Here is a 13,599-nt window from a genome sequence, read left to right as displayed (position 1 = left end):
CCCTGGACGGCCTTGTTGAGACCTAATAGGTAAAGATGTTATGCGTTGGCTCTTCAGGGAGAAATTAATGGCACCTGAATGCAACCGAGTGAGTTTCTTTGGACATACGATTTTCCTTGTTCCTTGAGGAGGTTCATTTCTGCTTTTCTCTTCCAGCTCATCAAAGCAGTAAGCCAGTTAATCGCTGATGCTGGGATTGGAGGCTCCCGGTTTCAGCACTCCCTTGCGATCACCAACAACTTTGCCAATGGAGACAAGCAGATGAGAGTAAGAAGGGCTTTGTGTTCATTTTCTAAAGGATCAGGAGTAAGCCAAAGTGGATTCTTCCTCTGACATGCCAGAGATCATGAGAAGTACAGAACTTTTACACTTACCTTCTTGAGACCTGGAGCACTCAGATTTAATTCGCTTACTGAAATTCATAATCCGTAGCTTGTCGCTTTAACCAGATGATCTTTCCAAGTGAAATTTCCCAAGACATGTGGTTGAGTAATATGTAACCAGATTTACCAGAAATATCCAGAAATATATTGACTTGCTCATCACCCTTCTCATAAGCAAGTCTTTTCTTTCTTTTAGCAATCTTTGAAGACATCCCCCATTAGGGATTATACTTGCCAGTCTTGAGAAGACCTTCAATCATCACCAAGATTAAAACAATGCTTTCAGATCCCCTCCCTGTGGTGTCTCTATTTTGACTCACTATTTCTCAAATCAGCTTTCCTCATTATTTACTTCATTTACAGATTGGCTTTTCACTGTGAGGAATTATGAAGATGCTGGTAGTATCTAAAGAGTTGACAAAAAAACACTCTATTAAATAATATCTATGAGAGTCTCAGAACTCAGTTTCTTTGCTCCACCTACATAGCATAGGCCCATCCCAAGCCAATCACTATGGTCCAGAAATAAATAGATATAATTGGCTAAATGAGCACTAAATGCTAGCCAAGATTCCAAGGAATGAAGACAGTCCTTCTCAAACCTAATGAGTCAAGGTCAAGGAGGAAAAGAGATCAAGGTCAGTGAGGATGCTGTTACTAGACAAAGAATCTGCTGTAATTCTTATCACCAGATGTGTTTACATAATCATAATATATAGAGTGCACACATCTGTGAGTAATACGTAAGACAGCAAACTGATACCAAGCCATACCTCACAACATTACCTAAAGTGACCAAACGAAGTGCAAATCGATAATGACCCAAGTTGTCTCTTTCCCAAAGAACAGTAATTTCCCAGCAGAGGTGAAAGACCTAACTAAACGCATTAGGACTGTTTTGATGGCCACGGCTCAGATGAAAGAGCACGAGAAGGATCCCGAGATGCTTGTGGACCTCCAGTACAGCCTGGCAAACTCTTATGCAAGTACCCCTGAACTGCGGAGGACCTGGCTGGAAAGCATGGCCAAGATTCATGCAAGAAATGGAGACTTATCCGAGGTGAGTGATTAGATTTTTTTCACTTAGGATATGAATTATTTTCTAATATACAGGTGACCCTGTGTATTATGTCCTATAAATTTGCCTAGCCTGGATGTCTGGCTCAAATTAGATGAGATAAAATAGGAAGCAGTCTTGGTACAGGCAAGAGGACTTGTTTTAATGCAGCTCAGAGCTGAATGCTAGAAATAAGAAGCTAGCCCAGCACTGGTGGTGCATGCCTGTAATCCTGGCTCCTCAGGAGGCTGAGAGTTGAGGAGCATGGTTAGAAGCCATCCCAGACAGGAAAGACCATGAGACTGATAACTCCAACTAACTACCAAAAAGCTAGAAGTGGAGCTGTGGCTCAAGAGGAAGTGTGACAAAGCTAAACAACACACCCAGGCCATGCGTTTAAGCCTCAGAACCACAACACCACCTCCCAAATAAAAGAAGCAAGAAGGTAAAGCAGACAGTGGCATGGGTTGTATTAAGTAATGATTCTTGCTTTCAAATTTCTTCCCTGTAATGGTGGAGTGAGGAAGTTTTCTATATGGTGAATACTGCAAGCCTTAATTGGCCATGGAGAAATTAGCACACTTCATTGCCATGTGAGAAAAGTCTACTGGGTAAAGACTGAAAATCGGTACCTAAGTTTTAACACTGGGTAGATTTATAGGCAGCAGTTCATATCACCCGTGGGCTGCTGGGTTCCAAATGGAGAGATTCTTCCTGTTGCTTTCCTGGAACTCAATCCCCTTCCAGGAGAAGATTGATTGCTCTAGGAGAGTCTTAAAACTTGAAGCTCTTATGATACTCGGGGATTTGAAACAAAAGCCAGAAGCCTGGCTTGGTAAGCAATTAGGAGAGGAAGAGAATGAGGAATTCCAAGTCCTTTATTCTGAAAAGGGAAAAGATCCCTCCACAAACCTCAAAGGGAAGTATCTAAAGTTACTTGAAACAGTCAACAAGTCATGTTTTAAAGTGTTCTATGAAGTTCAAGGGTTTGGAGTAGATATTAGGGAAAAACAACCTATCACTTATGGAACCTGGTTTAGGGAAACAACATCTATTACACCAGTTCACACAACAAATGCTGACTTGTGAGGAGACCACTTTACTTTTTTAGTGTCTCTAAGTAGTTGTACAAAGGGTTTTCAGGTCAACCTGTCAGTTTATGATTACAATGCATCTTTGTCAATGTCACCCTTCCCTCATTCTCCCCCCTCCCCGCCCCATCTTTCTTACCCACCCATTCCCTCAGTTTGCATAGTTCCATTTTCACCCATGCACATTGAATATGCTGACAGTACTCAGCCCTTCCTCTTAACCCCACCCTTACCTGACAGCTCAAATTCCAGTTTCCTGGGATTCATTTTGTTAGACTGTAAGTTTGTTGTTCAAGGGAGTTACACCATTGGCATTCTGCCCTGCATATACCATACTTGAGTTAATGCATTTGTGCACCTACATGAGCCTATGTATACACATATGTATATTTTACAAATGTATTTATAAATTAGGTGTAACGTCCATGAAAACTTTCAAAGCAACTATTTCAAAAAACAAAGGAAATGCAGAAAGTTACCACCATTGGAAATAGACTTTTCTTGTCAATTTTTTTCTGATCTAAGAAGAAAAGAGACTATATATTTTTAAAATAGTCTAGGCTTGTGTCCTAAGGAAGGAAAGTGGGAAAATTCTTCAGTCCAGCTTAATCACCTGAGCATATATTAAGGAAAACCAACAAAAATCTCAGGTACACATTCTGTTCATGATGGTGGATTTTTTTAAAAATACAAGTACTTTATATTTTGCATTCTGTCATTACGATGGATTCTTCTAAATAGCATATTCTTACCTGAAATATTGATTCCTCTTGGAAGATCAATCCTAATTAGATAGAGTTTGGTCTATCTTCAGTCTTTGTTTTCTGCCTCATTACAGGCTGCTATGTGCTACATCCATATAGCCGCCCTCATTGCTGAGTACCTGAAAAGGAAAGGTAAGTGGAGCATGGGCTGGGGTAGTGTGGAACGAAGTCCAGAAATCACCCTGTGGAAACCTAATTTATGATTAATTCATTAATTTTTCATCTTATTAATCTCAGTTACTTTTATGGAGTAACATTCACTTGCACAGGTATTTCTCATTATGCTATACAATTTTTTATTGTAACTGGGCAAAATACCCTATAATCTCAGCTACTCAGGAGGTAGAGATCGGAGGATTTGAATTCGAAACCAGATTAGGCAAAAAAAAAAGTATATGAGACCTCCTATCTCAGCTAATTAAAAATAAATAAAGCTGGGCATAGCAGCAAGCTATGTCATCTCACTAAACAGGAAGCATGCATTGGAGGATTATTGTCCAAGCCAGTCCCATCATTAATGTTGAGAACCTAAAAAACCAACAGAAGCAAAAAGGGTCAGAGGCCTGGTTCAAGCAGTTGAGCACCCATCTACCAAGAACAAGGTCCTGAACTTAAACACCAATACCACCAAAGAATATCTTAATTATCATGCCATATTTACTTTTTGTGCAGCAAGGGTAAATGGATGGTCTGCTTCTTAGTTCCAAATGAGAATACCTCATTGATTAATAATTTGTACTCTCATAAGCTTTCATTAACAAAAACATGTCCTAACCTCATCTTGCACTACCATAGGTTACTGGAAAATGGAAAAGATTTGCACGTCATCCCTGGTCCCGGAGGATGCCCATCCCTGTGATAGCCACCCATTACTAACAACCCCAGGTGGAGGAAGTGAGTGATCCAGCTGTGCTACTTCACCTCTAACACATAGGAGTCACCTGACTCCTATGTGTTACACAATGCCCCGATGAAACCTTGTGTATTCTTAGAAGCCAAACTACCTCATATCTACAAAATTCCCTCTGCAAAATAAAGCCATAAGAAACTTTCATCCAATACATATAACCTTTGGAGAATGAGAATTTCTTATCAAATAGAGCTGCACACTATCTAATATTCAAGATAATGAGCTACGGCTATCAGTCTGTGTGTGAGTCTACCATGAATTTTGGTCTAAAATTGCAAAAGGAAGCCAGGCATCAGAGGCTTACCTGTAATCCTAGCTACTCAGAAAGCTAAAATCTGAGGATTGCATAACAAAGCCAGTCCGGGTAGCAAAGTCTGTAAGACTCTTACCTCCATTTAACTACCTAAAAGCTGGAAGTAGAGTTGTGGCTCAAGTGATAGAGCACTAGCCCTGTGCAAAAAAGCTCTGGAACAGAACCCAGGCCCTGAGTTTAAGTCCCAAGATGGGCACAAAAACGCAAAGATAAAAGTTACAAAGGGAGTCTTTTAATTTGTAAGTACAATAAAACTATTCAAAGTAAGAGATGTGCAAAGGGAATCAGAGATTCCAGAGATCATGGTTGACTCGTGCTGGAGCCAATATTCAGGTTTGTCACTGCAACCTGTGACCCTAATTATTCGTCCCTCACCATTCATACCTGACCCCTCCCCTCTGGGAATATTGCCTATTTTTGAATAGCTACAATTGATCAATCCATCGATAGATAGATAGATAGATAGATAGATAGATAGATAGATAGATAGATATTCATTTGAAGAATCGGGTCTTAAATTTTGATAGTCACAAGACTAAGACTATTTGAGAAGGTTTCTAGATAAGGAGGAAGATGAAAAGCAGCAAGTCCTGGGCATTGCCTTTACAACACACTGACTACACCAGATGTTTGCTCAAATATTAATGTTCTAAATCCTTTCAACATCGTTTGAGATACACATTCATGTCTCTAGTTTAACAATTATGGCAACAGGCTGAAAGAGATTACTCAAACCAGAGTTGATACAGTGTCAACCCACCAATCCTATGATCTACCTATATAATATCATACTAGATTCTTCATAGAAAATATACTACCTCCAAATGATTCAAAAATTATATATAAGGTAGGATTTAGGGCTGGAAGAGAAAATTATCAATATGCATACCCTAACCACCTTGTCACATGTGTGAGTATTATAATTTACCACTTATAACATCGTGAAGAGGTTTGTTCTAGTCCAGACAAGATTTGGCTTGAATAACATTTGATTTTCCTTGATCTGTGCAAGGTATGTTCTCTATGGGATGGCCAGCTTTTGTGAGCATCACACCAAATATTAAAGAAGAAGGAGCAATGAAAGAGGATTCAGGAATGCAAGACACACCATACAATGAGGTAAGACTAGCTGCTCTAATGTTATATAATTAAGTTTAAAAAAGATACAATGTATTTTGATATTGTATTTGTTCAGAAGTTAGATACAGTTCATCTATCTTATGACTTCATTAAAATGAAATTAAGGCAAAAGCAAAGCCAAGATTAATAGACACCAGATTCCTTTAGAAAATGATAAAAATTCTAAGCTAATTTTTATTTACTCCATTAAGATTAACCCACAAATTTATGTTCTGGATCCTTTTTACCACTACTTGTATAATATTAAGACAAAAATATATTTTTTGGGGGGTCCGGTCGTGGGGCCTGAACTCTGGGCCTGGGCACTGTCCCTTAGCTCTTCAGCTCAAGGCTAGTGCTCTACCACTTGAGCCACAGCGCCACTTCCAGCTTTTTTCTTTTTGCTTATGTGGTGCTGAAGAATCGAACCCAGGGCCTCAGGCATGCAAGGCAAGCACTCTACCACTGAGCTACCTTCCCAGCCCAAGACAAAAATATTTTATAAAATTTTTTATTCCTTGATAGAAGGAGTCACTTCTGGCTAGTTATGATAGATGCTCTAAAATGGTAAACCAAGAACTCTTTTGCAGTTGCAAATTTTTTTATGGAAGTGTTTAGAAGTGGTGTAAGTGGGGCATCATTTTGCACTGAATCTTAATATTTAGTAGGGCTTGAAGGTGTAAAATGAGTAAAGAAGGTTCTTACAGTAATAGTAATAACACAGGGGAAAACATGGCAAACAGAAAGTGTTCTAAGAATGGAGTAGAGTCAGGTGTAGCCAGAGTGTGGAGTTTTGAGTTGGAGGTGTGGCTCAGTTGGGAGAGCTCTAGCCAATGAGCAGAAGCTATAGGTACCAAGTTGAAGCCCCAGTGTGAGCTAACAAAAAACAACAGAGTGCAAAGTCAGTGGCAGATACTAATAAGGAGGTTGGGTGCTTGAGTGTGGAGACTCTGAATGCTAGGCTAGAGAGACAGGACAGCGGTGCACAGACTAGACTTCCCACAAAGACTGGTGGAGGCAGAGATCACAGTCAGACTGACATTCTAAAAGGAGAGAGAACAGCAACTGGAAAGAGAACACAGAGTCTCTAGGAAACTATCCATGTGGACCTGAGAAGAAAGTAATAGGTGACAAGAACGGAAAGAACTAGAAAGATCAGAATGCATTTCATAGATTTAAATGAGCATGTCTACCTCCAGGCACCAATAGCTCACGCCAGTCATCCTAAATACTCAGGAGACTGAGAACAGAGGATCTCATTTCAAAGCCAGCCTAGGCAAGCAAGGTCATGAGACTTTTAATTAACTGCCACAAACCCAGAAGTGGAGCTGTGGTAGAGTGCTAGCCTTGAGTAAAAAAGTTAAAAGGACAAAATCCAGGCCCTGAGTTTGAGCCCTAGTACTGGCACACACAAAAAAAAATAACATAAAATAAAAGTAACACATCTAAAACACTAATTGGGTAATGATGATGGGGGAGAGGGAGGACTCCAAAATGAGGCTGTGATCTCTTGCTGAGTTACACATTTCAGTCACAGAGAGGGAATTCAGGAATCTCCTCCAGAAAGCCTTTGCACCTGGGCTAGTTTAGAAATCCAGTCTGAGGAATGAGCTGCAGCCTGCATCCTGCATGGTCTCACATTGCCTGCTGGGTTTCAGAGCATTCTAGTGGAGCAGCTGTACATGTGTGTGGAGTTTCTCTGGAAGTCCGAGCGGTACGAACTCATCGCTGATGTCAACAAACCCATCATTGCCGTCTTCGAGAAGCAACGGGACTTCAAGGTATGCAGTCACTACCAAGAGAAGCTGCTGGAAATATCCTCCTTTACATTGGCCAACTACTTCAGAGTTTTCAAACCTAGACACTCCCTGGGTGTCCGCATCTTTGTCCTGAGCACCTTTGGTTTATGGTTGCAGAAACTGTCGGATCTGTACTATGACATCCACCGGTCCTATCTAAAAGTGGCAGAGGTGGTGAACTCAGAGAAGCGGCTGTTCGGGCGCTACTATCGTGTGGCATTTTATGGGCAGGTAAGTTCACAAGAAGTAAGGTGGCCTGTACATTCTGTTGAGTAGTTGTTGGCTTTCATTCTTCAGAAGGCATCCAATGGCTTACACCAAGAGATGAAGGGTGGTGAGTAGCTGAACATGCTTGAGTGTTTCTCTGGATGCCAGCATCTTTATGCTTGCTCATTGGAAGGCACTAAGTCAAGAAATAATAAATGTGCAGCTGAGTGCCAATGGCTCACTCACACCTGTAATCTTAGCCATTAAGGGAGGCTGAGAGCTGAAGATCCTCATTCAAAGCCAGGCTGGGTAGAAAAGTCTATGAGACTCTTATCTCGAATTAGCCACCAAAAAAAAGGCAGAAGTACAGGTATGGCTCAAGTGGTAGAGCAAAACCTTTGAATAACATAGCTAAGCAAAAGCACAAAGCTCTGAGTTCAAGCCCCACTACTAGGAAGGAAAGAAGGAAAGGAGAAGGGAGGGAGGGAACGAAAGAGGGAAGGAAGAAGAAAGAAATCCATAAGACTCAATATAAGCTGAGCCACAATGAGTTCTAACTTCTTGGAAGTGTGGATACTTATTTTTTCAGTATTCCTTCTAGTTCACCATTTTAAACCTACGAATTTGCAAACATGCCATTACTTTTTTTCCTGCTTTCTATGCAGAGCATGATGTGACTCTTCTGTTTCCTGTATTTCAAGTCAATGTAATTTTTAAATTATCTTGCTCAATTTACTGCATAAGCAGGAAACAAGAATGAAAATCTGAGCTAGCCATGGAAAGCGGCTTGCTGTGTATTAAATAGGACTGTCTCCTCATAGTAGAGCTTGATTTGGGGTAGGCATGGGAACTCCCTTGCTGGTTTGCAGCATGGCTGTGACGTGCCTGGATTTCAGGAGAAAGATATCAGGCTATTGTTCCTGGTGATAAACATGGCAGTCTTTTCACACTTGAAATGATTCTCAGACCTCTCACTTTACTTTTCTCCCTCATGTGAAGTGCTAGCACCAGAGTCTGATGTCAGAATCGTAAGGCTCCAGCAGGAGTCAAATTCAGCATTATCAATCTAGACCACTGCCCTCTGACCCCTTCTTTAAAAATATCTATTCCTCTGGTCATTAAATGCAGCTTTAAGATGAACTTTTCAATATGACAGCCACCTACCATAGGCAACTTAATCCCACCTAGATTTTCCCCACTTCACAGCAGCCTCTTGAGTGAAGGAGAGAGAAAGATAATGGTGTGAGAACACAGTGCATAGGGAAAAACCCAATGATGATATTTGGTGGGCGGGGGGGGGGGCGTATGGGGAAGCATCAGAACTATCTGTAGTGGGAGTGTCCTCTGGGGGAAGGAAACTTGTGAGGAAGCCTTCTGGAAAGGAGAGGAAATAGTCACTGGGAAGACATGAAGAAAATCCACCATTTGTGACCTTGGCTAATCATTAGCAAGCCAGATAAAAAGAAAGCAGAAAATGTCATCCGAAGATGTGGGAGTTGGACCATTAAAGGGAAAAACAAGGCTGCCAGGGAGCGTGAGTTTGGTGAGGAAGAGTGTGCCTACAACTCTTCAGCGATCTTTACAGATGATGAACTCTCACCACTCACACATGTTGGTCATGAGAACCAGGGGGCCCCTGTTGGTTTCTCCAACCGGTATTTAAGCTGTTGCACAGGGAGAAACAACTCTCATTGCTTTCCAACTCGGTTTTAACGCAGATGTTTACTCTTTCCTTTTGGTCTTGATTGTTCCAGGCTGTGGTAAGTGCGCTCTCTCCTCTCTCCCTTTGCATGCTCTAATAATCCTCACACCTCCTTCCACGTGGTTTGATTGAAACTTAATAGTTTTTTGTGTGAAAATCTTTACATTTGTTTTACAAGGTGTGATAATCCCACTTCCATTCCTTTTGGAGTCACCCTGCCATTTCTTGAACTAAACTGTGTTTATTCCAGTGATCTGAATTACAAAAATGTATCTCCTTTCATATGTCTTGCTTCTCCACAAAGGTAGAAGATGTATTCTGAAAGCCTTACACACACACACACACACACACACACACACACACCAATATTGCCAATCCTATCCTTTTAATAGGTGTAGAGCAGATGTGATTTTGAAGATCGCTTGTCTATTTCAGGCCACCATGACTTGTAGCATATTAGGAAGAAGCGGGAAGTCAGAATTTCAGACATTGGGGTGATGGGTTCCTCTCAGAATCCAGCAAAGACTTTGCCCCTTTCCAAGGAGTGTCTGGGAGAAATGGGGTTCTCTGTGGTGGTGGCCTCTGAGCATTCTCAGTGATAATGATACCAATTCCTGAGACAAAACACGAACAAGAATAAATCTTTACCCCCTAGGTAACAGTTCCAGAGATTCAGCAAGTAGCAAGGTAGAAAATTTAGAAAATAAACCACAGTAAAAATGACCACTCAGACAAGACATTTTTGAACCACATAAAATTTCCTATCTTGAGTCATTTTTGCCTACAAAATGACAACTTCTTATGATTTGCATAATTATGGTCCGTGAGCTTCCTTCACTATGCACATTTTATCCCCGTCAGCTCGAGTTGTCTGATGAGTGCATACTTTTTTGTAATTCTTTCAATTCCTTCCTACCCCTGTCCTACATGAATATTTTATTTATAAATGTGGGTTCATAAAACCTTAACTCACGTACTAAAAGAATACTTGAGCAAATCCTGTACTAAAAAGACTGATGGGAATGACCAAAGAGAGATCTTTCCTGTGACCTAACTTCGTTCTTTTTTCAGATTGCCTAGTAAAGCATTCTGAGAGCAATCCTGACATTTTTTTTCTTTTTTAATGATGCTAAGACTCTCAATTGTCTTTGATAAAATTAATCCGATCAGTTCGTTGTAATAGTAATACTGTGTCCAAGGAGCCAGATACTAGAAAACAAGTTGAGAACTTTTCTTCTACATCAGTGACTTTTTAAAAATGTAAATCTTACCCAGAAAATCCTACACATAGCCTATGGCAATTTCATGTATACCCTGGGTAAGGTACCCTCCCTCAAGTTTCCTGAAGAATTTGTTTCCAGAGTAATTAAACAACATTGCTGATGAGCTATGTAGCAATGAAATCTTGAGCCTTGGTGGTTTGCATGAAAGTAGTAAGCAGGCAAGGGTCCAATGCCTAACTTCAAACATCAAATGGCCCTAGAATGCATTAGCTTTTGAAAGGCCTGGGGAACTCCAGTCTATGCGGCAGAGGATAGAGACTCCATGACTGTCAATCATATCTGCTTGAGTGTAGACACAGAAGCTGATTGAAAAGAACTTCAAAGGAGGAGGAAAGGCGCATTGTAGTTTAAATAACTATGATCTCTATTTTTGCCTGTGATGTATAGCCTCGCAGTTCCTCACCAATATGACCTTGCAGATCTTGACCATAAATTGCTGATATGACTGTATATAGCCAATATCATAATCGAGTTCATATTACCTGGAGCCATTTCTCCACATTTTTGAGGCTTCTCTTCTTGAAGCACTGGGCCTATGATGACATTTTTCTGACCTATCCTCTATGCATGGAAATGCATTATTGAAATGCCTTCTTTTGTGTGTGAGGATCCATGGGATATATTTGCACATGCGCTTATGTTTGTCATTGCAAGATTCTGAGTGGCTAGGAGAACATCTGAGGAGTCAGTGATTTCAATGATCAGTTCGTTGTACATTTTTATCCTAATTTATTGACTTGAGGTCTTATACTCTATGTATGTTAATTACACTGATTCAAAGTCCTGTTGAATTGGAGTCTTCTGTTTCCTAACCATGACATATTTAGGCATTTGTTAGATTGCAAAGTGGACTGGACATTCAATAAATCAATAAATCAAACTCGCCCTAGAAATGCAAAGGCTCTATTAACTATTGCCTTGAACTTCTATTAGTTCTCAACCCTAGAGCTTCAGCAAAGAGAAAACTGCCTCCCCTTCCAATCCTGTGTCCCATTTATAAACCACTTCCTCTAGACACAGAACAGTAGCCATCCTTCAGAGAGTGCCCTTTAGCTCAGTGGTTTCTGCCTTGATGTGTTTCTTGGGTGCAAGGTAAGCATACATTTCCACAGCTGCCATTGGGGTCCAGAGGACATTACATCAACCCTGGCAGACAATGGGTTAAATTCTGTATTCTGCCTTCCTCCGTCCTTCATACTCATCCTGTAAAAAAAAAAAGGCTCAATAGGTTTCATTTCCACAATCATAAAAATGCAAGTTCTAATCACTGCTTCTTACCAAAGTACTGACATGACTGCCAGTAGACTTTTTAAAAAAAAAAAGGAAAACCTCAGTTCTGATGCATGAAGAAACAAAAGGTATGTATCTCTGAGCACTTGAAACTGCATTAAGAGCCAGACAACTGTGGTTCACACCTGTTCGCCTAGCTGCTCAGGAGGCTGAGATCTGAGGATTGTGGTTCAAAGCTAGTCTGGGAAGGAAAGTCTATGAGACTCTTATCTCAAACCACCAAAAAGTAGAGCTATGGTTCACGTGGTAGACCACCAACTTTGAGCAAAAAAGGCTGAGGGCGAGCGGCAGGCCCTGAGTTCAAGCTTCAGTATTGGCAGAAGAAAAAATAAAACCTAGCTGCATTAAGCTGTTTACCTGCATATGACTCAGAACGCACATTGCTATAGATAGGGATATTTTCTTCGTTGTGACTAGCATCATCATAGCTAAGACTGGCCAAACCCCGTTGTGCTGTACCAGACACCGTCCCCAGGGCTCCCACAAGTGGCTGGCTCTGTATCCTTTCCACACTTTAGACCCACGAGTAGTTATAAAAGGAGGCCAGGGTCATAACCGAGCCCACACAGGATGTGAGGATACCCGTCCAACCCTGCTTCTTCCTTCTGCTCACTTTCAGCTAACTCTGAATTTGGAAATTAGTCAGAGGAAACACTCTGTCTCGTGTATCTTCATATTCCTTTTCATGCCACGGTGGAAAAATAAATCTTTTTCTGAAACTCAGAGGCCTATTTTTTCCCTCCCTGAAAATGAAGTTGAAAATGTTGCTTTTGCAGGGGTCTGGTGGGATTCTGTGGCTTTAGAAGTCAGAGCTCTCCGATGTGTCAATCTGTCCGTTTTAGTCACTTACTTCTGACCCTGAATCAGACAAAACTCCACCAAGACAGCAACATGAACACGTAGCAGGCAGGACGTCATGTGGGAAAGGGGTCAGACCTGCTCCCTCTGAAGTCCAACGGAGCTTTCGGCTCAGAGCTGCTTTTCAAGCTTTTACCGTCAGATGCCACCTTCTAGCAGTTCAAGATCTGTTAGTTTACATCTTGAACATTGCGCCAAGTAATTATCCCCAAACAGAACTCTAACCAGGCTCCAGGGGCTCACACCTATAATCTTAGCTATTTAGGAAGTTGAGGTCTCTAGGAATCACTGGTAGAAGCCAGCCAGGGAGAACAAATCTGAGACACTCCTACATCCAGTTAACCAGCAAAAAACAAAAACAATGGAAGGTGGCGCTGTGGCTCAAGTGGTAGAGCATTTGCCTTGAGCTGAAGAGCTGAGGGACAGTGCGCAAGCTCAGAGTTCAAGCCCCACAACAGACAAAAAAAAAACAAAAACCAGAACTGGAAGTCTAGCTCCCCAGCTAAGGGAGAGTACAAGACTTCACTTCAACCCCCAGTACAGGCACAAAATGAGCACAAAAAAAGAAAAACCACATAACAAATCCCTCTTTACTAAAAAGCAATGAGATCCTTTCCAGTTATATCTAGAGCAAACCTACTTGTTTTGATACATATGTCCTCTGAAAACAGTTTTGTTCATATACTCACTTCTTCAGCAAGTAAGTGACCTCCTCCTACAGACCAGACGGCATCCAAGCCAGACACTGAACATGCGCTGTCCAGCTAGACACGTTTCCTGAGAGCCCAAAGTCAATTAGGAAGATGGACAATGGGACACATGA

The 13,599-nt window shown here is 41.2% G+C and overlaps 1 protein-coding gene across 5 annotated transcripts in view; it reads left to right on the top strand.

The window, feature by feature from the left end:
- Dock10 (dedicator of cytokinesis 10) overlaps positions 1–13,599 on the top strand; it is a 165,606-nt gene that overhangs the window by 136,858 nt on the left and 15,149 nt on the right. For all 5 annotated transcript variants that reach the window (XM_013009058.1, XM_013009078.1, XM_013009068.1 and 2 more), the window contains exons 44-50: positions 157–267; positions 1,228–1,443; positions 3,370–3,427; positions 4,091–4,189; positions 5,531–5,637; positions 7,296–7,418; positions 7,554–7,667. In XM_013009058.1, the coding sequence (XP_012864512.1) occupies positions 157–267; positions 1,228–1,443; positions 3,370–3,427; positions 4,091–4,189; positions 5,531–5,637; positions 7,296–7,418; positions 7,554–7,667 (828 nt within the window). The remainder of the gene's footprint in view (positions 1–156; positions 268–1,227; positions 1,444–3,369; positions 3,428–4,090; positions 4,190–5,530; positions 5,638–7,295; positions 7,419–7,553; positions 7,668–13,599) is intronic.

Source organism: Dipodomys ordii, unplaced genomic scaffold (assembly GCF_000151885.1).
Source record: "Dipodomys ordii isolate 6190 unplaced genomic scaffold, Dord_2.0 Scaffold1, whole genome shotgun sequence".
In the NCBI taxonomy this organism is placed as follows: Eukaryota; Metazoa; Chordata; class Mammalia; order Rodentia; family Heteromyidae; genus Dipodomys; species Dipodomys ordii.
The sequence above is the reverse complement of the archived record's forward strand: the minus strand, read 5'-3'. Positions and strand labels throughout refer to the sequence as shown.